Here is a 25,327-nt window from a genome sequence, read left to right on the forward strand (position 1 = left end):
CTTGTGAAGCATCTCAGTTAAGTATTTCAAAATCTGAGGTAAACTAGTTGCTGCTCATCCCTAAAGATTGGTTCCAGGCACAGAATCTTTTCCATTTGTCAGCATAAGGTTTTCTAGTACTAGGTCTCCTCGCCTCCAAGATGACATCCAACACTGAACCCACAGACATCGCCAATATCCTGGAAGACAGGTTCAGTGCAAACTTCTCCACCCCCTCCCCCCCAAAAGAGCAAGTATCTATCCCAGCAGAGGGCTGCCTCCCAAACATCTCTGATGCTCAAGTGAAGGCTGCCCTCTCCAAAGCAAAAAACACTGCTTCCATGGGACCAGATGGCGTCCCAGATTGCGTCCTACACGAACTCCAAGAGGAACTAATCCCTCAAATAAAACAGCTATACAATCTCAGCCTCACTACAGGGTATGTGCCCACAGAATGGCGTACAGCAACAGTGGTCCCACTCCACAAAGGTGGAGCCTCTACAGACCCTGGAAACTATCGCCCCATAAGCCTGACTAGCTTAGTCTGCAAGGCTATGGAGAGGATCATCATGGAGCTCATAAACAAACACATTGGGGACCTACAGACACTAGATCCTACCCAGTTCAGCTTTGTCAAGGGCAGATCCTGCCTTTTGAACCTGGTTGACTTCTTCGAAACAGTCACCAAAGCCATAGATGAAGGGAAGGTAGTCCACACAGCCTATCTGGACCTTGCAAAGGCATTTGACACAATACCCCACTCGGGCATCATAGATAAGCTATCCAGCTTAAAAATAAACCCCTATGTCACAAGATGGGTCACAAACTGGCTCAAAGACAGAACCCACAGAGTGAGAGTTGCTGGAGCCATGTCAGACTCGAAACCGGTCACAAGTGGTGTCCCACAGGGTTCTGTCCTGGGACCACTCTTGTTCGGTATATACTTTTCCGAGGTAAAGGCAAACGTGGGAGGACTATGGCTCACCAAGTTCGCAGACGACTGCAAACTGGGCCATAATCAACTCTCCAGCTGACACAAACATCCTTCAAAAGGTCTCACAGAGACAAATAACTGGTGCCAGCACCATGGTTTAAAGCTAAATGCCAAAAATGTATAGTCATACCCTTTGGCAAAACAATGTGCCCACAAATTACCACATAGGCGGAAACCCATTAAGTACAGAGAAAGTTATTAGGGACCTGGGGACCCAAGTTGATAGCAATCTCTCCTTTGAAAACCACATTGCCAAAGTGGTTAGAAAGACCTTCTACATAGCCCACCTCATCACAAAGGGTTCCACATCTAGATCAAGAGAGGTAATCGTGCCCCTTTATTCATCCCTCATCAGGCCCATCATAGAATACAATGCCCCTTTTGGGATGTACCTTACCCGACACCTGCAGCAATTAGAAAGACCCCAAAAGTATCTCACCAAGAGGATCAAGGGTCTCAAACAGATGCCATATGCTGCTCGGTTAAAAAACTCCAGCTCTCCTCAGTTGTATACCGCCTACTTCGAGGCGATCTATGCCTGACATACAAAGCTATGTCAAATCCAGAATTAATGGACATGCTCACCTCAGTAAATCTAAATCCCTTAGAGCCACATGCTCGAGGGACTTGAACCTCAGCACAGAAATAAACAGAACTTGCTGGAGGGACAGGTTCATAACCCAGAGGCTCCCTTCGCTCTGGAATAGAATTCCAGTTCATGTGAGGCAGAGCACCTCACTGAATCTCTTCAAGAATAATCTCGATAGGTGGATGGGGGATCGTAGGTTTGTCCCAGGGACTACTCCCGTGTCACTATTAGACAGAGGCACAGTAAACTAAACCTTAAAAAGGGCACAGTATACTCAAATCAAGGGGTGGCGTAAGCCATACAGAATCGGGCTAGGCTTATAATTGCCTTAGGGCAGATAGCCTAGTATGAACCTATGAACCTAATCACAGGTTTGCTGAGGGATGATAAGGGTGAATTTAAGTGATTAGCCAGGCTGCAAAGCTCAAGGTTGGAAGCTGAGGTTCTCCTGCTGAGACGGCAGGGAAGGGGTCTGAAGCAGGTGCCATGGAGATATTTGCGACACACTGCGCTGGAGGGGGTACTAGTGTTGGCGTGGCCAGCCTGGAGCAATCAAAATCACCCTTGGTTTGTCCTGTTTGACTTTTAGTAGAACTTTGGAGAGCAGAGGCAGAGGGGGAAAGGTATAGACTGATAGGTTTTTCCAGCTGAAGGACAGAGCATCCACTTTCCAGGCTTATTTGTGGGGAGTCCATGTACAAAACTTGTCCAACTAGTAGTTCTGGGGGGAGGCAAATAGATTTATATCTGGGCTCCCCATTCGCTTGTCAACATGTTGAAAATCTGTGGTTCCAGTTTCCACTCGTGTGGGTCCATAAGGTTTTTGCTTAGTCTGTCTGCCAGTGTATTCAATTTTCCTGGCAGGAACTGAGCTTGTAGGTGCACTTGGTAGCTCAAGGCTGTGTTTCACAATGCCATGGCTAGTCTGCAGAGGGGGTAGGAATGGGTACCCCCCTGCTTGTTTATGTACCACATAACCATGGTGTTGTCCATCTTTATCATTAGTTGTCCTGGAAGAATATAGTCCTTGAAGGCTGTCAGAGCATTCTGTACAGCTAACATTTCTTTTTGATTGATATGTAGGTGCATTTGATTTGGGTTCCATTTGCCCTGAATGCACTTCCCTGTCAGATAAGCCCCCCATGCATAATCTGATGCATCTGCAGTTAGGGTTTGGGTGGCAGGGGGCAATGTGAATGGTAGTCCCTTGTTTTGGTGGCATGCCTCTGCACACCATAGGAACTCCAGGCGTAGGCAAGGTATGATAGGAATCATTGTTTCCAGGCTGTAACAATGTTGACTCCATAGACTGTTTAGATACCACTGTAGTTTCCTCATATGCAGTTTTGCATATGGAATTAGGAGAATGCAGGAGGCCATGAACCCCAAGGCTAGCAGTATTTGTCTTGCAGATAGCAGGGTTTTTGTGGCCACTTGTTTGAAGTAAGTTACCAAATGAATTTGCTTCTCTGGCGTGAGGAAGGCCATCTGGGCAGTTGTATTCAAGCTTGCACCCAGGAATGTAATCTGTTGACAGGGTACCAATTGTGATTTCATTTTGTTTATGGTGTACCCCAGACAAGTTAGAACCCTTTTTACAAATGCCAGATGATTTAAAAGTATGCCCTGGTTTTCTGCCTGAATTAGACAATCATCCAGGTATGGATATATTTGAATATTTCTTTGCCTGCAAAATGCAATAACTGGTGCCAGACACTTTGTGAATACCCTGGGTGCAGTAGACAAGCCAAAGCGCAGTGCAGAGAACTGATAATGCAAGTAGCCTGCTTTGAAACGTAGGTATCTTCTGCAAGATTCCCCGATTGGGATGTGCAGGTATGCTTCTTTTAGATCTAGAGTTGCCAACCATGCATCTTTGCCTAGCATAGGAAGTAACTGGTGAAAAGTCAGCATCTTGAATTTTGGAATCTCCAGAAAGGTGTTTAGAGTAGACAGGTCCAGGACTGGATGCCATGATTTGTCTTTTCTGGGTACCAGAAAAAACCTGGAATAGAAACCTTGTCCCTTTTCCTCTTCTGGTACCAGTTGAATAGCCCCCATGCTTAAGAGGGAAAGTACTTGTTTTTGAGTCTCTGCCCACTGATTTGGGGGCAGGTCTGGCCATCCGTTTGGTGTTGGCAATGTGTGGAAATGAAATCTGTATCCCTGGGACACTATATTTAAAACCCATTTGTCCTGGGTTATGAGTTCCCAGTTCTTTGCATGAAGAGCAATCTTCCCCCCAAAGGGGCAGTTAAAAGATAAGTGCTTGGGAATTTTAAAAGGAAGTCACTGAGACTGTTTACCATAGGTGGGTGTCTTATTTCCAGATTTGGAAGTTGAGGCTCTCCACTGCTTAGTTCTGAGAGTCCCCTGGGACTGAAATATGGGGTTTTTGCTGTGTCTTGGTTTGGCTTGAGAGGATCTGGAAGGGGCTGGAAAGGACCAGTTCTTAGTAGGCCAGTGCCTACTAAATCTTGGAGGTTGCACTTGTAAGAAATCTTTAACAGTTTGCATAGATTTATAGGTTCATAGGTTCATACTAGGCTATCTGCCCTAGGGCATTTATAAGCCTAGTCAGAGTGTGTTTGGCTTTCGCCACCCATTTTAAATTAATTTTGCTATGCCCTTTTTCGAGGTTAGTATACTGTGCCTCTGTCTAACAGTGACACAGAAGTGATACCCGGGGTAAACCTACAATCTCCCATCCACTCATCAAGATTCTTCTTGAAGAGAATCAATGAGGGACTCTGCCTAACCTGGACTGGGATTTTATTCCAGAGTGAAGGGAGCCTCTGGGTTATGAATCTGTCCCTCCAGCATGTCCCTATTTATTTCAGTGCTGAGGTTCAAGTCTCTCGAGCGCGTGGCTCAATGGGATTTGGATTTTCTGAGGTGCAGCATGTCCATTAATTCCGGGTTGGACATGGCTTTATACATCAGGCAAAGATCGCCTCTGAGCAGGCGGTATATGCCACTGAGTAGAGCTGGAGTTTCTTTAACCGGGCAGCATATGGCATCTGTTTGAGCCCTTTGATCCTCTTGGTGAGGTACTTTTGGGTTCTTTCCAGTTGCTGCAGGTGTCTGGTAAGGTACATCCCAAAAGGGGCATTGTACTCAATTATGGGCCTGATGAGGGATGAGTAAAGAGGCACGATGACCTCCCCTGATCTAGATGCGAATCCCTTCATGATTAGGTAGGCTATATAAAATGTTTTTCTAACCACTTTGGCCACGTGGTTGTCAAATGAGAGATTGCTATCAACTTGGGTCCCCAGGTCCCTAATTACTTCTTCTGTACTTAATGGATTACCACCTATGTGGTAATTTGTGGGCACTTTGTTTTTGCCAAAGGGGATGACTATACACTTTTTGGCGTTTAGCTTGAGGCCATGGCTCTGGCACCAGTTGTCTGTTTCTATGAGGCCGTTTTGGAGGATGCTTGTGTCGGCTGGAGAGTCGATTATGGCACTCAGTTTGCAGTCATCTGCGAACTTGGTCAGCCACAGTCCTTCCATGTTGGCCTGTACCTCAGAGAAATATATACCGAACAAGAGAGGTCCCAGGACTGAGCCTTGTGGGACGCCACTTGTAACTGGTTTGGAGTCTGACATGGCTCCAGCAATTCTAATCATGTGGGTTCTGTCCTTGAGCCAGTTTGCAACCCATCTAGTGACATAGGACTTTATATTTAAGTTGGTGAGCTTATCTATAATGCCCGAGTGGGGTATTGTATCGAAGGCTTTTGCAAGGTCCAGGTAGGCTGTGTGGACGACCTTCCCCTCGTCAATGGCCTTTGTGACTGTTTCAAAGAAATCGACCAGGTTTAAGAGGCAGGATCTGCCTTTAACAAAGCCAAACTGGGTAGGATCCAGTGTCTGTAGGTCCCCAATATCTTTATTTATGAGGTCCATGATGATCCTTTCCATAGCTTTGCAGACCAAGTTAGTCAGGCTTATGGGGCGATAGTTTCCAGGATCCGTTGAGGCACCACCTTTGTGGAGAGGGACCACTGTTGCTGTATGCCACTCTTTGGGTACATATCCTGTAGTAAGGCTGAGACTGAACAGTAGTTTTATGTTTGGGTTTAGCTCTTCTTGGAGTTCATGTAGGGCGCAGCCCGGGACACCGTCTGGTCCCATTGATGCTGTGTTTTTGCTTTGGAGAGGCGGCTCTTACCTGTGCATCTGAGATGTCAGGGGGGCAGCACTCTGCTGGGATAGATATTTGCCCTTTTGGTGGGGGTTTGCGCTGAACCTGTTAGCTAGGATGTTGGCAATGTCTGTGGGTTCGGTGTATTTTTTGTCATTTTGGACTAATTCTGAGCATATCTGGGCATTCCCACCCAGGTTACTAACATAACTAAAGAGAGCCTTGTGATTATCCTTAGTGGCCTGTGCAATTTTTCTCTCAAAGCTGGCCTTAGACGATTTTATTAGTGCCCGTAGTTTTTTGCTAATACTGATCAGAGATGTCTTCCCTTTTTGGGATTTTACTCTATCATGTAGTAGCTTCCTCCTTCTATTGTATAGTTTGTTTATGGCTGGGGTCCACCAGACAGGACGTCTGCCTTTGGAGGATTGGGTTTTGGTTTTATTTGGGATTGCATGATCCATGCATTCCTGAAGGTGTTCATAGAATGCGTTTATAAAGGATTCTTCAGTCTGGGCCGTATTTTCCACAGGCCCGGGGGCTTTGAAGGATTCCACCTCAGTTTTGAGGAGTGTGAAATTTGCTTTAGAGAAGTTTTTCACTGTGGTTTTGGGGCGGGATGTGAATATCCAGTGAGATTAGTTTATGGTCTGATCTTACCAGTGAGGGATACACTTCTGGTCTGGAGCATAAAGTCCCCATGTTGGTGATGATCAGGTCCAGTATGTTTTCCCCTCTTGTGGGAGTGTTAACAAGTTGTTCCATAGCATTTGAGTTTATAAATTCTAGGAAACTTTGGGCTAGGGTGTTGGAGCTAGAGTAATGCTCCCAGTCTATGTTTGGGTAGTTGAAGTCGCCCAATATAATGGTGTTTGGAGAGACCTTCATATTTTCCAGTGTTCTCAGGAAAGCCGAGTGGGGTTCCTGGGTTTGGGATTGGCTATAAACTGGAAGGCAGTTTTACCCACTGTTAGTTGCACATGGATAGTCTCTGATGCTTTGTGCTGTGCCACCAACCTGGAGGTGTGGGTATCTTTGACGAATATTGATACTACCCCTCCTTTTGTGGTTCGGTCCAAGTTTTGGGGCCGAAAAGCATGGTATGAGGTATAACCTGGTAGTGCTGGGGTGCTCTCGGGAGCCTTGAACCAGGTTTCTGTTACTGCACAGATATCAATGTTCTCCATGCTAAGGAGAGTTTCGAGTGCATGCATCTTGAGGTTTAGACTTCTGGCGTTGAGTAGCATTACTCTTAGTTTCTTATCCCTTGTGATACCTATGGAGGTGGGTTTGTCTTTTGAGCCTTGCCTAAAAAAGGCACTATGGGGGTAGCAAGAGCCTCTGCCAATATCCAAAAGCCCAGGGGTGACAGGTGCAAGCCGTCCCTAGCGAAGCATCGTGGCTTGTCGAGCATGTCATCCCAGGCTGACAGGCATTGGATCCCCTTTGAATGACACCAATACTAAAGCCAATTGTTACCAATAGCTTTATCTTCCATCTTTTTAAGAACTTCTTCAGCCTTATTGCCAAACAGGTGGTCCTGATTTAAAGGAGCATCCAACAATTTAGCTTTAACATGATCAGGCAAAGTTTGCTCCTTAAGCCAAGCATATCTTCTAAGCACAGACCCAGTAACAGCAGCCCTGCAAGAGGCCTCTAAAGAATCAAAACCACATTGCAAAGCATGTTTTCCAACTTGTTCAGCAGAATGCATTAAATCCTGTAAATCTTTATTTTCCACAATCAGGAATCATCATTTTCTGTTTAAGCAGTCCAATAATATGCTGTTGATATTTTAACATATGAAATTGGCAGTTTAAAGCTATGATTGCCAAGGTTGCAGAAGTATAAACCTTTTTACCCCATCTATCCAGCACCCTGAAGCCTCTATCAGAAGGGGTAGGATTTTTAGCAGTAGAAGCCTTAATGCCCTTGGGCCCCTGAGAAATGGTTTCTGGATCTGTAACAGGATTTTTGAAAAGAAACTTGTGGGACTCAGGAACCCTGTAGTATGTCAGGTTTACTAGGAGCCGGAGGCAGGGAATCAGGGGCCAAACTGGATTCCGAGAACACATCATCAGCAATGTCTAGTACAGGAGGTATAGCAAAAGGCCTATGCTGAGGTAGAAGAAGGAAATCCCTAAGCCTCTCTGAATCAGAAAATTCCTGGCTTTCCCAGTGGAAATGCTCCCTTAAAGTATGTAAAGTTTCCCCAAAAGAAAAATCCTCAGGAGGGGAAGCAGAAGGAATGGAATTCTCTGCATCAGAATCCTCATAAGCAGGTATGGACAAATCCAGGTCATTAGAAGAGTCAGAAGAAACAGAATCCTGATCAGAAGATTCATAATCAAGCTCAGCCCTAGGCCTCTTGGGGGGGGGGGGGGTTGACGACCCCTGATTAGAGTAATTAGATCTTCAGCCATTTTTATCATTTGTTCTTTAGGCATAGGGGCCTGAACATGCGGCCCGAGCGTCAGTTTTTTAGACATGGATTGAGATTTAGGCCTTAGTAATGAAGGCTTTGTCGATTTAATATGCAAGTCTGTAGGCCTGAATACACCCTCAGAAGCCAGTGCCTGCACAGCGGCTCCGGACCCATCCAAGGTAGACACATCTGCGGGTTCCATAGTTGAAGCATCTCGCGGCATACCGTACTCCGAATGGGTCTCAGTACAGGCCTGCGAATCAGAAGTAGCGGGCATCAGGGGCTGTGAAAGCGCCTCACTGAGTACCGGCGAACTGGCGACTGGCTTAGGAGAAGCGTTGTCGGATGTTTTGGACCTCGGCGGCCTGTCTCTGTCTTTACCTTTGTGTTTTTTCGGAATCCCGGTAGTCGGATGGCTAACCGACATTTCTGGATAATTAAACTGAGAACCGACATATTTAGAGGCAAAAATGTACCGACAACGGATAGTGCACTGATTAAGTAAAGCACAAAACTGACAGCAAGGTACGTTGTGGTCAGGGCCTAGACAAGGAATACAGTACGAATGAAACTCTTTGTGAGGTATGTGCTTTCCACAAGTAATGCAATTATTAACTTTTACTGACATCGGTAAGGAGCAAGAAAAAGTTTCCCCAACAGGGTACTTAGCTTTAAGTTGAAGACCTTGGTTCTGAAACTCGAAAACGAAAATTTCAGGAGTCGGCCCACCGGCACTTGCGAACTGTTTCCGCTTTGGGCACTGCACAGCAAGAAAGACTGATGTAATGGTGTCGGCTGCATGTTTTATACCCCTGACGACCTGACATCATGGAAAAAGGGACAGCAACTGACGCAGGACCCAAGACTTTGTTAATCAGGCCGACTGAGGGCAACCTGCCAGCAGATTACCCAAATATAATGACTGCGACAGTGAAACATGAAGAACGTGAGCAGCCCTACAAGAGGCCTCTAATGAATCAAATCCACATCTCAAAGTATGTTTTCCAAGCTGTTCGGCAGAATGCATTAAATCCTATAATTCTTTATTTTCAGCACAGTCAGGAATCAACATCATTTTCTGTTTAAGCAATCCAATAACATGTTGCTGATACTTTAACATATGAAACTGGCAGTTTAAAGCCCTAATGGCCAAGGCTGCAGAAGTGTAAACCTTCTTACCCCATCTATCCAGCGCCCTGGAGTCTCCATCAGAAGGGGTAGGATTTTTAGCAGTAGAAGCCTTAATGCCCTTGGGTCCCCTGTGAAATAGTCTCTGGATCCGCAATAGGATTTTTAAAAAGGAATTTGTGTGAGTCAGGAACCCGGTAATATCTGTCAGGTTTTCTGGGAGCAGGAGGCAAAGCATCAGGGGCCAAAGTAGATTCCAAAAAGGCATCATCAACACAATGTCTAGTACAGGAGGTATAGATAAAGGCCTATGCTGAGGCAGGAGTAAGAAATCCCTAAGCCTCTATTTTGAATCAGAAATATCCTGGCTTTCCCAGTGGAAATGCTCCCTTAGAGTATGTAAGGTTTCACCAAAAGAAGAATCCTCTGGAGGGGAAGCAGAGGGGATAGAGTCCTCTGCATCAGAATCCTCATAAGTAGATAAGGGTAAATCCAGATCATCAGAAGAATCAGAAAAATCAGAATCCTGGTCAGAAGATTCATAAGCAACTTCAGTCCTAGGTCTCTTAGAAGGGGGTGGTTGTCTTCCCCTGATTAAGAGTTATAAGATCTTCAGCCATTCTTATTTGTTTTTTAGGCATAGAGGCCTGAGCATGTGGCCTGGGCGTCGGTTTCTTAGGCATGGCTCGAGGTTTAGGCCTAAATGAAGGAGGTGACGGTTTAATATGCAAGTCCATAGGCCTGAATACACCCGCAGTAGGCCTGAATACACCCGCAGAAGCCAGTGCCTGCACAGCGGCTCCGGATCCATCCAAGGTAGAGACATCTGCAGGTTCCACAGTTGAAGCATCTTGCGGCATACCGAACTCCGAATGGGTCTCAGTAGAGGCCTGCGCATCAGAAGTAGCGGGTATCAGGGGCTGTGAAAGCGCCTCACTAAGTACCAGCGAACTGGCTTAGGAGAAGCATTGTCGGCAGCTTTGGGCCTAGGCGGCCTCTGTCGTTATCTTTGCGTTTTTTCGGAATACCAGTAGTCGGATGGCTAACCAACGACATTTCTGGATAATTGAACAGAGAACCGAAATATTTAGAGGCGAAAATATACCGACGAAGGATAGTGCGCTGATTAAATAAGGCACAAAACCAACAGCAAGGTACGTCATGGTCAGGGCCTAGGCAAGGAATACAGTAAGAATAAAAATCTTTGTGAGGTATTTGCGTTCCACAACTAATGCAATTATTAACTTTTACTGACATCGGTAAGGAGCACGAGAAAGTTTCCCCAATGGGGTACTTAGCTTTAGTTGAAGACTTAGGTTCTGAAACTCAAAAACGAAAATTTCAGGAGTCGGCCGACCGGCAAATTCGAACTGCTTCTGCTTCAGGCACCGCACAGCAAGAAAGACTGATGTAATGGCGTCGGCTGCATGTTTTATACCTCTGATGTCATGGAAGAAGGGACGGCAACAGACGCAGGACCCAAGACTTTGTTAATCAGGCCGACTGAGGGCTACTGCAAGCAGATAACCCAAATGTAATGACTGCAACAGTGAAACACGGAGAACATCAAAGGTTACATGACCATTCCATTACAGCTACCACAGCCCTACTTCTACAGAAATGTAACATCATGATGCGTCGTCTTCTCTGTTTCCACTGTAAGAAGTTAAGATTTCAGAGACTTATAACTAATGTTGTAAATTTATTATGCTTTTCCTTGCATCTAAAGCATGCTTTCTTAACCAATTTCAATGCAATGTTATTATTTTAAGCAGCCAAATAAAAATAAAGAATACAGCCAAAAGAATTTAATCCATATAAAAAGGCTTTAATGGAATATGCCTGAAATTCTAAGAACTCGTCATGAGATAAAACAAACAAGTAACCAGTTAATTTTATATACATAACAGAAAATAATTACCCAATCACAGAAAGGCAAACCAAGGCATATCTAAGTTTACCCCATAAGATGCCAAGGTTTTAAAACAAAATATATACAGGTTCTGCTTTCCCCAACATTCTATTTTGATACTCCTGCGGGTATCTTATATCATTCTTTAGCTGTCTTAAAATATAAAACGTGAGTCCCCTAGCTTGGTGTCCCTTGTGAACATCTCACAGATGTAAAGCAACTGCATTATTAAAATTCCTGTTAACACAGTCATTTAAATGTTCTTCAAATCTAGCTTTGACTGGATGTATAGTCTTACCTATATAGTATAATGAACATGTACACATAATAGTACATACTTAATCACTTAATCATAGCAGACAAACAAAATACCTCAAAATGTTCAATCTTCCCAATGGAAAATGAAAAAAATGTTCGGTCATTACATAGGGACATGCCTTACAATAACCACATGGATAAGTACCTAACAAAGATAAACCTTGAAAATATTTATTTCTGAAATAGTGGGCATATCAAATTTACTATGAAACAGTCACCTATAAGACTAAGATCATTTCTAAAGAGACATAAAAGGTGATCTTTAGAATGTTTACCAATTTGAAAAACATATTTAGACAAATCAGTACATAAAATTACAAAATAAATACATGTCTGCTATGCTACTACATACTTCTACGTGTTCATGTTCATTATACTACATAGGTAAAACTATACTTTCAGTCAAGGTAAGGTTTTTCAAATATTTAAATGACTATGGAAATAGGAATTTTAATAATGCAGTTGCATTACATTTGTAGAATGTCCTTAAGGGATGCTTTGGGTACAAAGTTTTGTATTTTAAGACAGATTACCAATGATATACATACATAAAGGAATATTCACAACAGAAATTTGGAGAAAGTGGAAGATGAATTTATTTTATGTTTTAAAACTTTTGCACCTTATAGGATGAATGTAGAAATGCCTTGGGCTGACTTTCTCTGGTTTGTTAATTATTATCTATTATGTATATAAAATTAGTTGGTTACTTGTTTTATATCATAGCGAGTTCTTTGAGCTCAAGGCATATTTCATTAAAGCCTTTTTATATGCAACACTATTATTTTTACTGTACTGCAGCATGTACATTCTACCACAACTATGTACTACTACTGTGACTACAGCACATCTCTGTACAGCCTGTGCTTCACGGTCCTCAGCAGTGAATGAAATGGGTTCAAATGGATTGGCTGATTATTCCAGTTAAATACAACACAAAAAAATAGAATAAAATAAAAAAACAGGGACCGGTTACATCTGTATTCTACCCATTAACCATTTAGGCTAGAAGTTATACACCGCTGCTGCAGCTGTAATGAAAAAATATGCAGAACCATCTACAATTACAGTGAATATTTACATATATATATATATATATATATATATATATATATATAGATATATATATATAGATAGATAGATATATATATGACAGCAGGGAAATGGACTGCAGTGTAATACATGAAACATATAATTCCAACAAACCTTTAGCCATCTTATATGCAGCAACTTGAGGATGCAAGAGAAATTTACCATTACATCTCCTTCCAGTTGAGGCTTGTTTAGCTGCTAAGGCATCCGGAAGCAGAAGCAAAAAAGACAGTTTTGTTACACATTCTGAAACTGCCCGTATTAATCACAGTACATGGCTTCCCTTCACATACTTTACACTGGAGTGTGTATGTTCTTGGGTTTATAAATAAATTCAGTTTTAGGCATGCACAAAACATCCCAGGATTTGTAGTCATCAAAGCAATAAAACATTTATAGTCATAATACGAAGAGATTTACAGTGATCAGGCATTACACATACTACTGAAACTTGGGGAAAAATATGCAAAGAGCAGGAAACGGTTCACAATTTCTTAAAACACTGTAAAAATGCAAACTACAACATGCTGAAAATGTTCACAATACAGTAACATAAAAGAGCATGCTCAAACAACTGCAAGTGAAAGGTTTACTTACTTAAAACCAGTTTTCCTCCATACAACTGTATCATCTGAAATGAGAGCTAAAGGAATAGCACTGACTGCACAAATAATGCAGTTTGTTTCCTCTTTTTGGGTGTTATTTGCTGTGAAGAAAGTGCAAGCTACACACTGTAGTACACCATGATGTGTGTGCCTCACAAATGCAACTATACTTTAAATACAACTTAGATTTTGATTTCTAGAAGTGATCTACCATGCAGTTTGTGTTTTATCAAACTATTCCTCTATAACAGAAATAGAGTCAGCCAGAGATTTTAAATATGTTACTATGTAAATCACCATAAGGCAAATGCTCCAGAAAAACAGTTACTATATTTGGCGGGATAAACATAGTCCACTAAATTTTACCAAGATGTCACAAGACATTATCAGTAAGACAAGCTGCCACTCCTCATGGCTTTAGTTTCAGCACAGCACATAAGTTAAAAGCATCTGCTGAGAAGTCTCACAAACCAGCTATATGTACTGACAGGCAAGAGTACTTCACAGAATCATATAAATATACTATACATTTCATTAACTGTTTAAGGTTGTACCTTTGTTAAGAACCAAGGTAACCTTTTCTATGTTACTGGGTGATAAGAGTAAAGGCAGCAATGCTTAAAAACAGACATTCTGAAATTGTGTACAGGCTCAAAATGTCTTTTCATAAGCCTGGCTAAAACTAATGATGATTTATCATGTGATTTTAACTCCATAAGAAACACATGAAAAAAAAAACATTTTGGTAAAGCTGTCAAGCTGCATCTCATAACACTGGCATTTCCCCAGGATATGGTCTAAAAATAGAAATTATGTACTTACCATAACATGTACTTCATTATCCCTAGTCCATCCATGTCAACTGGTGGGATACTGCTATCAAGGTGCATCCAACCCAGCAAAAAGACTTCAAGTGCTCAGGCTCCTTCCTTACTCCCATCATGCACCTGTCCTCTTGAAGCCATCAGATCATGTTTTATGCCGATAACCTAACAAATAGGGCTCCAAGAATAAGGAATGCAGTGAAAATGAAAGGACAGCCATCAGGATTAAGTGTACTAGGTCTTTCCGCATTGGAACAGCATGATAATTTGGAGAGGGATGGAGAGCAGATTGCAGAAGTGGACTAGTAATAAAGAAGACTCAGCATTATGGTAAGTACATAATGTCTAGCAGATCTATGTTTAGCAATCAAATGGCATGTTCCCCAAACGGCCATTCATCGCATACATAACACTGACCGTGCCATTCATCAAAAGGCCATATGATCATAAAACATCTCATCGAACGATCATAGTTGGTCAACATAAAATAAACAGCATGAAGTACATACTTACCGGTAACGTGGGGATAAGGAAATCTGCCCTTTCCCCACTGTAGTGTGATCTCATAGTTGGTGTATATAATTAGCTGGGGGTGTGGGGGGGGGGGCGAAGTCCCCTACATAAGCAGAATCCAGTGTTCACTAAATCCTCCTCATGCAGGGGTGGGGCTGCACCTCCCACTAATTATATATACCAACTCCAACATCACACTACAGTGGGGAAAGGGCAGATTACCTTACCCCTACCACAGCAATAAGTATGTACTACATTCGTTTTATGTTGGCCAAATATTATCATTACATGTTATTATTTACAATCATATGGCCTATCGTTGAGATGCAGTTTCACTGATGTGTATGACGTATGGCCATTCGAGGAATGTGCCTTTCAATGGCGAAACACAGACCCCATGTCTGAGATCTTAATTATCTGATGGAACAGAATACTTGGCAACCTAGCCTCTTGGGTTAAAACATGTCAGTATGGTCTTGAAAACTGTATCCCCAATGGAAGACCTTGATCTAGAGATCATGTCCAATTTATATTATTTTGCAAAAGTGTGCAACACATACAATGTTGCTGCTGCACAGATGCTGTCGACTGAAGAATTTCTGAAGAATGCTTAAGTAGTTCCAGTGATTTCACAGAACAAGCTTTAGGTTTTGCCAGTATGGTTCTATTATTAGACAGGTAAATGAAGGTTATGCATTCAAGACAGTCATTTGGACACCTTCTGCCCTATGTTGGAAGGTTATGTAACAGATGAAACATCTTAGCATGATGCAAGTAAAAACCAGTTGTTTGTGAGCTTGGAAGTCTAAAAATATTCCCTTCTGTTGGAATACTGCAGATAAAAGACAGGAAAATAAATGGCTTGATAGAGAAAGAATTCAGAGGTAATCTCTGGCATAAATTAAGGGTAGTCCGGATAGAAACCCCATCTTTGTGGGAGACTAACTTATGGAGAATTGGAAGAAAAGACATGCATCTCCGACACCCAGGATAACAGCCACCACAAGCACAGTCCTTCCAGTATTTCAAGTCAGATGAAGATGCCAGTTTGAAAGCAGGAAACAGTTAATGCTCCCAAGATGCAACTGAGGTCTTATAGAATAGTAGGGTTTATAATGGGAGGACTTAAGAGAAAGATTTGCTTTGTGAAAGGCCTTGCAGACATTCTACACTGCTAGGGGTGAGGAACAGAATCCTTGGTGGAAATTAGAGATGGCAACCAAGTGGATTTTCATAGCTGAGAAGTTGAAACAGTGTTGGAAAAAAGTAGCACTGACGAAACAGAAGCAGACAAGGGATACAAAAATGACTCTCTGAGACCTTGAGCCCTTACTAAAAAGCACACCCCTGATGCACACCTGGTTCACTGCACTCTGCAAAGACTTCCTTATCATCATCTCCACATTTATTACTTCTATTTACCTCAAAACATAAAATACAAGACATATGAAAAAATTGTTCTTGTAAAGCCCATTTCAAAACAGCCTCAGCCAGAAAACTCCTCTTACTTCTGCCCTATCCCCATCATCCTTACACTTGGGAAAATACATGAAAATAATATGCAACAAAGTGTCCACTTGCATCCAATAGTACCATCTCCTCACTCTTAACAGAGCACAAGTAATTTATACAGGATATCCTTCTTTTCAGTAGCACTTCTCATTGACTTTACCAAAGCTTTTGATCCTACTGACCACATTCTCATCCTCCTCTCCCCAAGAAATCGGAGTTAGCTCCAACACTGTCACCTAGTTCCAAGATTTCTTAACATATAGGTATTTCAGAGTAAAACTCTGCTCAGCCCTATCACCTCTAGCACCCCTTGCCATAGAAGTGTCTCAAGGCTCCATACTCGCTCCACCATTGTTTTCAATCTTTAATAAACCACGCTCTGACCTTCCTATCACTCTCTGTGTTGATGATATGTTTATCATTCTATTCAATCTCTCAAATTAAACTATTCAAACACAGCTTAAGTCTGACCTCCACTCCATTACTAGCTAAACAGTCATAAGCTACTCCTAACACGCTTCAAAACAAGTATGACATTTGGAACCTCATAAAAGCTGGGAAATAAAAAATTTCCTAAAAATCTCAACATCGCAGATTTCAATGGTACCCCAATATAAAGGTACCCCAATATAAACAATCATGTTCTTTAAATACCAGTCCCATAAACTCCATAGTCATATTGGAAAAAATATCACCTCTCTTTGATTCTGGTCCTGGAAAATATCACCGCTTACTCTCCAGGCCAACATTAGCCGCAACAGATAAATGAGTCGTCCTAGCTCAGCTGTAATATGGACTTCCTCACTGTAGCCGCAGTCTCTAAAAACCTCAGCCACTCGAGTCCACTGAAAACAAAATCTACCAATTAATTTCCAATTTCTCCATCCCCAGGGATCACAACTGCATACTCCTCTCCAAAGCCAGACAGCACCCAGTCACCTACAGAATTGAGCTACTCCTAGGGCCTCTTCTTTTCAAACTACTTTAACCAGGTGCCTTCTTCAAAAAGACCACAATAAAGTAATCCATTAAAACCTCCTCAACCTCTACCAATTGCCTCTTTCTTTCCAGAACCCACCCACCCCCCAAAAACAAACTTCATTGTACTGACCAATCTTGATTCTCGCACCAAAATTCTGGCAATCCTTCCTCCCTCACCTTAAAGAAATCTTGTATTTCACCACTTTCAAACCACAAATCACGACAACAGCATCAAAAATCTGACTACAAGCACTTTTCCACTGGACACATTGCTAACTTCTCCCTCAACCACATAATTTCTACTTCCACCCTCTGTTCTTACCTACTGCTTTGCCAGATATATTTACTACTACAATGAATCAACCACATTTGTTTTTCTCCTCTAATATCTACTCATTGTTCCAATTGTCTACAAGACTTTGTAGCTTCCTGTGCTTATACCATCTTTGTGAAGTCTCAGCAAGGTTTGTCTTGGGATCTCTTTTATTCTCATCACTGATCAATAATTTGCCCGTTGATCTGCCCTCAGACAACTAATGCTATAAGCTCATGATGATGTTATATAGAAGTCAGGTTTTTCTATACAAATACTGCAGAAAACTGCAGAAAGAGTCTGACCAAATATGGAACTGGCTTCTCAACAATAAGCTAATAATTTCAAAAAGTTTCCAGTGATGATATTTTTGCACGTACTCATTTCTTTAGTCTTAATTATCAGTACTCCTGATCCTTACAGTACTACACCTGAGTAGGTGGCTCAGCAAAGATACTTTGGAGTCCCATTAAGTCAGCAGCTTTTATTTAACTTGCATAAAATACTGTCTTGCCTGTTAACCTATGACTGCTAGTCAGTTAAACAAGTAACAGATCACCTTATCTACTAACTAAAAAGACCTTGCCAGTCAGACTTAAATGTTCTTAGACCCAAGGGTAAGCATGTTCTCCCCATTACTTTTTTAACCACCAATTATATCATCACGTTCTGAATAAAGAAATTGCCAAGATCAGACAAACCTGAAGAAACCTCCCACTATGGGAAAGGGCTTCCTCTAAAAGTGTCAGCATTATGGAACACTTTACCACAAGAAGTGGGGATCATAAATGAATAAAGTACAATCTTAAAAAAACTTACCACAACAGTAGGCAACTGAATAGATCACCACTGCAGTAGTCTAAGCTACATGGGATTTATCCTGACAAGGATCAGCCAACTGGCCAGTCACTACAAAAACAGATGTATGAGGATCAAAAATCAGTGTTTTCTTGCCACAGAAACAAGGGAGGAAATAGTTTTGTTAAGGATATACGTACAGGAGAAGAACAGAAGATACAGACCCCCCCCCCCCCCCCACTATGGCATAAAAGAAGGGAGGAGGAAGGAAGTTGTTTGTACTGCAACAATGATCTATTTGAACATCTACTGTTGTGGTAAGTTTACTTGCACAACTACTACTTTTATCATTAGATCACTGTTGCAGTAGACCAAGCTACACAAGATGAATACTGCAGCTTAGAAAGAGACAGAGGAAGATGAAGGATCACAGTCCGTGAATCCTTGAAGAAACATTCTGGCAAACCCTGCCTTGGTCCTGTAGAAAAAGTTAATTTTGTAGTACTTGGTGGAAATATGAAGAGAAGGCCAAGCTGCTGCCTTAAGAATATTTCTAGAGTACACCCCTTTCCAAAAATAGTAGTAGTAGTAGCAGTATGTAGAATAGTAGGTAGCACCGGGCTTTGCCATGACACAAGTAACAAAACTGAATGCCATGGGGCAACCATGTTGAAAAAGTTTGTTCTGATACTGTCCCTTTTTTTTACCTTCACATAAGAAATGCACAATTGGTACGAACTTCTGAGCTTCTGAGTTAGTTTGTTGTGTCAATGTAGTATCACAGTTGTTTATGGACATCCAAATGTGCAGAATTCTCTCTATCTTGTTTTATGATTCTGTAAAGAATACAGGAAAAAGGAAACCATATCTTTATGAAAGATGAGATGGGGCGGAGTCGCAGAAGTCAGAGCAATGCATAACACTGATTTTGAAGATAAGAACTTGAAATCAGTGTCCAGGGCTGGTTCGAAACGGAAAAAAAAGTGTAAGCTTTTCCAGTACAAGGTTAAGAACTCAAGCAGGAGCTATCTGCTTTCTAGGTGAATGAATATGTTCCATCCCATTCGAATAACAGGATCCATAAGCAGACAAGCAGAAATGGCAAAAATATGAACTCTAATGGCAGAGTAAGACAGGACAGGGGACAATAACATAAACATTGCAGAACTGAGGGTGTCTGAGCTTTTAAAAGGATTATGGTTCACTGGCACTAGCTAGAAAATCTTTTCCACTTATCCATACATACCTTTTTAGAAATTGATTTCTTAGCCTCCTTTAATATCTGCTGAGATTCTTCAGAGAAAAGGTTCCTAAGCAACATTAAAATTCTATTACCCAGGCTGAGAGTGAAAGCACTTGAAGGTTTCGGAGGACCCGAAAGCCCCAGTCTTGTGTCAGTAAGTTCATCCTGTGAGGAAATTTGTGGTAACTGCTCTTGGCCATTTTCAAAAGATGGGAAAAATTACAGTTGTATAAATATACTTACCATTACAATAAATGTTCTACAACATCAACATTGCAATAGCCTAAGCTATTAGGGTTATATTCTTCACAAGGATACAAACACCTCCCCTCCCAGATTTCAAAGCTTTATGATACCTTCCACCCACCCAAAATGTAACTGGCTTGAACAGAACTGTAACCCTTACAGATGCTGACACAGCATGCATGAGGTCTGCTTACACAATGACAACTTGAGGCTAAACTGTTGCATACAAACAAACTAGGTTGTTGAAACCACAACCACAAATTACCCACCTCATTTAGCACACAGCACACACAGACAGCAATCTGTAAAATGGCAGAATAACCTCTCTAGCTTTCTTCCAAATAACATAGGAGTGCCCCAGGGGTCAATCTTAGGACCCCTACTATTCAACATTTTTAAAAATGACCTACATAAAGTTCACTCTGACTCTACTACCATACAATATGCAGATGATTCAACCATAATCTGTACCTCCAATAACTTCTCTGACCTCCAAAAGTTAATACAAAAAGCCTTTACATCCATAGAACTCTGGCTAAACCAATCACAGCTATTACATAACCCTACTAAATCTAAACTACTCCTCTTTGCATCTAAACCTGTTCCCACAGACTTGACTATATTCTCCATAAACAAAACCCAAACAGAGTTGGTAAATCAGGCCAAACTGCTTGGAATTACTACTGACAGCAAACTTAGCTTTGACTTGCATATTAATAACGCAATAAAAAAGGCTCACTTCAAATTAGGCAAACTTTACAAAAACAAACAAAACTTAAAACAAATCCATCCGAATAAAACTTAAAAAAAAAAAAAAAAAAAAAAGTCTTCTCCTTCCAACCTTACTCTATGGGTCTCCTATCTTCACCAATCTCCACAACTCTTTGCAACACAAACTGCAGTCCTGTTGTTATAAAATTGCAAAATTCACATCAGCCCAACCAAATCACACCCACCATGGCTAGGCCACTAGAGAACTAAACTGGCAAGAATTTGCACATTACCTACATTACACACAACTTACCTTTGCCCATAAACTCATTTATAAACCTGAGTTTTGACCTTCCCTGAAAAATATCATTATACCTTACATCCCTGTGATGACCGTGCCCTGGCCCAGCAATCAAGGAGCCTCAATCCTCACCACGAACACCAGGGAGGTCGTCTCATAGAAGAGGAAAGGATAACTAATACACACACTAAAGTACAATTTCCCTTAAGTGCACACACAGATCAGTCTGGGGCTGGTTGCTCCCTTGCTCTCCAGGTCCCCAATAAGACTCCACACTGGCACAGCTATAGGGTCCAGATCTCAGCCTAGCTGGCAAGCTAACCTCCAGTACCCTCTCTGTCCAACCAGTGCTTTGTGTCCCTGCCCAGGTGGCTGACACACCACACACACACACTTTGAGATGAGGTTATACAACCACACAGACCCTCCTGGGAAAAAGGCAGGCACAGGTTCTCCAGCTGTGCCCCTTTACCTAGGCTATACGGTAGTAATTACTGCCACCACCAGCTAATAAATATCAGCTACTCAAAGGCCCTTAAAAGGGTGTCCAATTATTACTGTGCAAAATTATTATCCAATGGTAGCATGACTAACAGTCAAGACTTACTTTAGAGTGGCCTATTACAATAACCTCTATAAATATGCAATGTACTCGAGAGCTTATCTCTACACAAATCAGCCACAGGTAGAATGTTTTAAAAATATTTAATAATAAATAATTAAACCACAAGACAAAACTACAACACAGAGATATATAAGTGTTCAGAGATCACATAGAAACTTAAAATAATACAGTAGGACAGGTCTGTTTTCAAAGAAAAATACCTAATTAATCTTTACTAGCTTTAACTATTCCTACAAGTGCTAAAGCTTACACGTGAGCATAAGGCAGGGTGCTGGTAAGTTGGATGTCCGAAGTCAAAATGCTTTTCAGTCTCTTGTGAGAAATAGTATTTAAACATTACTAACAAACATGTCTCTAAGGCCCTCCCAAAATTACATCATTTTTGACACTCCAGTATTCATACTGCATCATCTGAACACCTGGTCTGAGCTCTCAGGCCACAAACTGCATTATTTAGCAATCTAACACCTCCTCAGAAACTTACAACAATACAAGACATTTCACGTGTATATGCTAGCAGAAACCAAAGCAATAAAGCACCTTTCACATCTAAATTCTAGTCATAAACTTTAGCCTTAAAACAATGGGTATGAAATCTTCATCCAGCCACCCTGGAGCCGCCTTGTAAAACATTAAAGAGATTCATAAGATCTTTTCAACTTAAAAAGACATTTGAAATACTTGGCTTTGTTTTCCTTACAGCAGATGGCAATGTTGCAACAATCTTGAAGTTCACATTTTACAGTGTTTTCTTTCATTTAAAAACACAAGCCTGTATTTTACATTTATTTAATACAGTTGACAGAATTTTATATCAAATTCTATTTGACTAGGCTGGCAGCCTTCGCCCATCTCTCCCCAATTGTCAGAGTCCCATCCAAAAATCTGCGCTCTAACAAAAAAAAAAAAAACTATTTAAAGTATCAAAACCTAGTAAAGGAGCAGGTATAGCTGCCTCTATTCCCATTCCATACCTAAGCTGTGGAACGCCCTCCCATCATCAGTTACAGAATTAAACAATCTACTTTAAAAGAAAACTAAAACAACATCTCACTGGTAACCCCAGCTGCACATGCAACACATATCCACAGCCTCCTTAACCTAGCAAAAATATTTCACATAGCAAATGTACTTGTGTACATGTCATACTGTGTTATACCATACGAGTTATCCCTTATCTTTATTATCCTACTTCACACATCTATACAACTATCTTAACACATTTTCTTCTTCTGTCACTTTATACTTTTAATACTACCATTAAATACATGCCAACTATAATCTACATATTCCCACCACCTAGCTATAAGATTCTAACTATATCTATCCTACCTTTAAGTTTAATTCTCTAATTCTACCTTCCCACTACACTTACCTTTCCCTTTTCCTACTCCCCTGTCCAAAAAAATATATATATTGAGCTGTATTATTAAATATTTCTAACCAACTGTTTAATTTGAGCTGTATTGTTAAATATTTTGGTTAATTTTCCTACATGCTAATCTTCCATTGTTACTGTATTGTGCCTTTTTACAACATATGTGCTGTTTAGATAGTTTTCTATATTAGTTCACTTGCTTTATAAGTAAATATTTCCTAACAAATTCATGTAATGATTTTCATGTAACTTGGAGCTTTTCTCCCCAGGCCTCCACTGAAAATGGGTCCCAAGCTCAGTGGACTTTCCCGGTTATCAAATGTCAATAAATAAATTAATTAATTAACATATGGTGAGGCACAATGAAAAGCAATCTTCCTAAACAAAGATCACCTAGACTGCCCGTTGTCAAAGTTATGCACCAGCAAGACCAAAGGCACTTGGGGGGGGGGGGGGGGCATCTAACACCACACATACTGTCAACTCTCAGTGGAGCTCCAAACATTAAGCCCCTAAGGCAGGCACACACATTTCTCAGGACTCTCATCACAGGGGACTCCGTTTTAAGATGTACTGATGTCCATTTAACCAGGCTGAACGAGTAGATAACTGTTAGTTGCTTATTTGTAGACAGGATCCGCCAAATCATACATGCACTCAATTCATTATGCCACAGGTGCTAGTATTACTCCTTCATAGTCCATGTTGGTGTAAACGATCTGGGAAGTACCTCCCTGGGGTCTATGACAACAGATCGAATACACTAAATATCGAACGGCCAGAAAACCCGAAAATGCTGGTGATAGAAACCTGTTTTATGAGATCATGGTACAGTGAAAATTGGGAAATTTGCCCTTTCCTCACTGTAGTGCAATCTCGGAGTTAGTATATATATTTAGCAGGGGTGTGTGGAGAGACATGGTTTACAGCAGCAGAGAATACCCCAGCAGTGCAAGTTTCAATGCCTTCCACACTTTTAGACCAGTAGTTGCACAAACAAGAGCTAAAGGTGGAGGTGTCTCAATATTCATCAATAACTTCTTCTAGGGTGGTCAAACAGGATGACATGCTGGAGTTCCTCCACATGCATCACCACACACAAAATCCCATACCATATCCTAGCCAGATAGAGGTCACCCTCCATGTCCCAAGAAGCTCACAATACATACTTGGACCTACTGAAGAAACTTGCCATCCAACCTAATGCCCTACTCATGTGAGACTTTAATTAGCCCTTTATAGACTGGGCTCAAATCTACATGCTCAGAAATTACTGGACTTTATAAATACAAACTACCTTGACCCAGTACTGAATAAGTCTGCTAGAGGCTCCAATATAATAGACCTTGTGCTCACAAATATGGCAGAATGATGCTCTCCCCACCATGTCCAATCCTCCCTGGTAAGGTCTGATCATAAAGCTATCTCCTTAGAAATACAACCACTCCATAGTCCCATTAAAACCAATCAGTAACAGGAACCACTATAAAGCAAATTACCTTTTATTAAGTGATGGCTTGTCAAAATTCAGTGATCCTCTAAACACTGAGCACACAGCAACCTATGCTGAATTGCTCTCAGAAATACTGTGCAACCATGTCAGATGCTGCTGTACCTATCAAAATTAAGCACAGGACTAGGCCCAGAAACAAACCAGGATATAAAACAAAAGAGGATAAAAACCCTCTTATCAAACTAAATAGATAATTAAGCAGGCTAATTAGATCACTGGGTCAAGCAAAGACAATCTGGAGGTTAAGACAGCCTCCTAGGTGAAAAATAACTGTAAGCCTTTCTTCAGTTATGTCAGAAACCTCAAGGGCAGCACACAACAATGTGCTGAACTGGTTGTTAATTGTGTCCCAATCACGGAGCCTAGCAATAGAGAAAACCTATTAGCAGACAAATTCAGTTTCAGCTTTACTCCCTCACCCCCCCCCTCCAAAAATACCCTCAAACATAACACTTCCAAGTCTAAGTAGAGAGCATGTACTGTCTGCACTCACTAAAGCCAAGAACACAGCCTCAATGGGCCCCAATAATATCCAAGGATGCTTCCTGAACAGACTAAAATACAACTTAATCTGGACCCATGTGTAGATCATGGTATAAAGTGCGTGTGCTTGTATCTTTAAGAAGCATGCAAGGCTGTACGTGCACGCACATAACCCGCACACATACACAACCTTAGTGCCATTTTCTAGAAGCAGCTAAGGAGTAAGCATGCATGATCGTAGTCATTAATGGTATACAAGTTAATTAAGTTAGAGTCAATAGGCAACAGTAGTAATGTATATGTAATAAAGTTGCTCATTCACCCCACTGGAGCTCTGGAAGCTTGCATTGCAACTTCCAATACGCGGAGCCCACGTTTTTTGACAGAATCAAATTATGTCATCACATTTCAAACAAACGTTCATGTATCTGGAACCACAAAGATTATGAAAGAAGTTTAAATGGCAAACCTTCAGTACAAACTATTTTTATAGTGGTAGGATTCTTTAGGTTTTAAACTGAATTTTACAAGTCACAGTAAACATAGTAACTATTATATTTGTAATATTTTGTAAACCACTTACAATATTTCGGCAACCACTCAAGTTACACACCTACTGTCAGCATTTTATTCATCAAGCTGAGGGCGTTCATATGAGGCTGAAAAGTTTTGGATGTATTATTTGTTTTTTA

General features: G+C 41.3%; 1 protein-coding gene across 1 annotated transcript in view; it reads right to left on the reverse strand.

Annotated features, from left to right (window-relative positions):
• Nucleotides 1-25,327, reverse strand: part of SH3GLB1 (SH3 domain containing GRB2 like, endophilin B1) — a gene marked incomplete in the record, with an annotated part of 1,384,102 nt that overhangs the window by 469,280 nt on the left and 889,495 nt on the right. The window contains 1 exon segment of the mRNA XM_044085714.1: nucleotides 12,704-12,787. Coding sequence (XP_043941649.1) covers nucleotides 12,704-12,787 — 84 coding nt within the window.

The sequence above is a fragment of the Protopterus annectens genome, chromosome 10.part0 (assembly GCF_019279795.1).
Source record: "Protopterus annectens isolate FY-2018-M chromosome 10.part0, PAN1.0, whole genome shotgun sequence".
Classification (NCBI taxonomy): Eukaryota; Metazoa; Chordata; order Ceratodontiformes; family Protopteridae; genus Protopterus; species Protopterus annectens.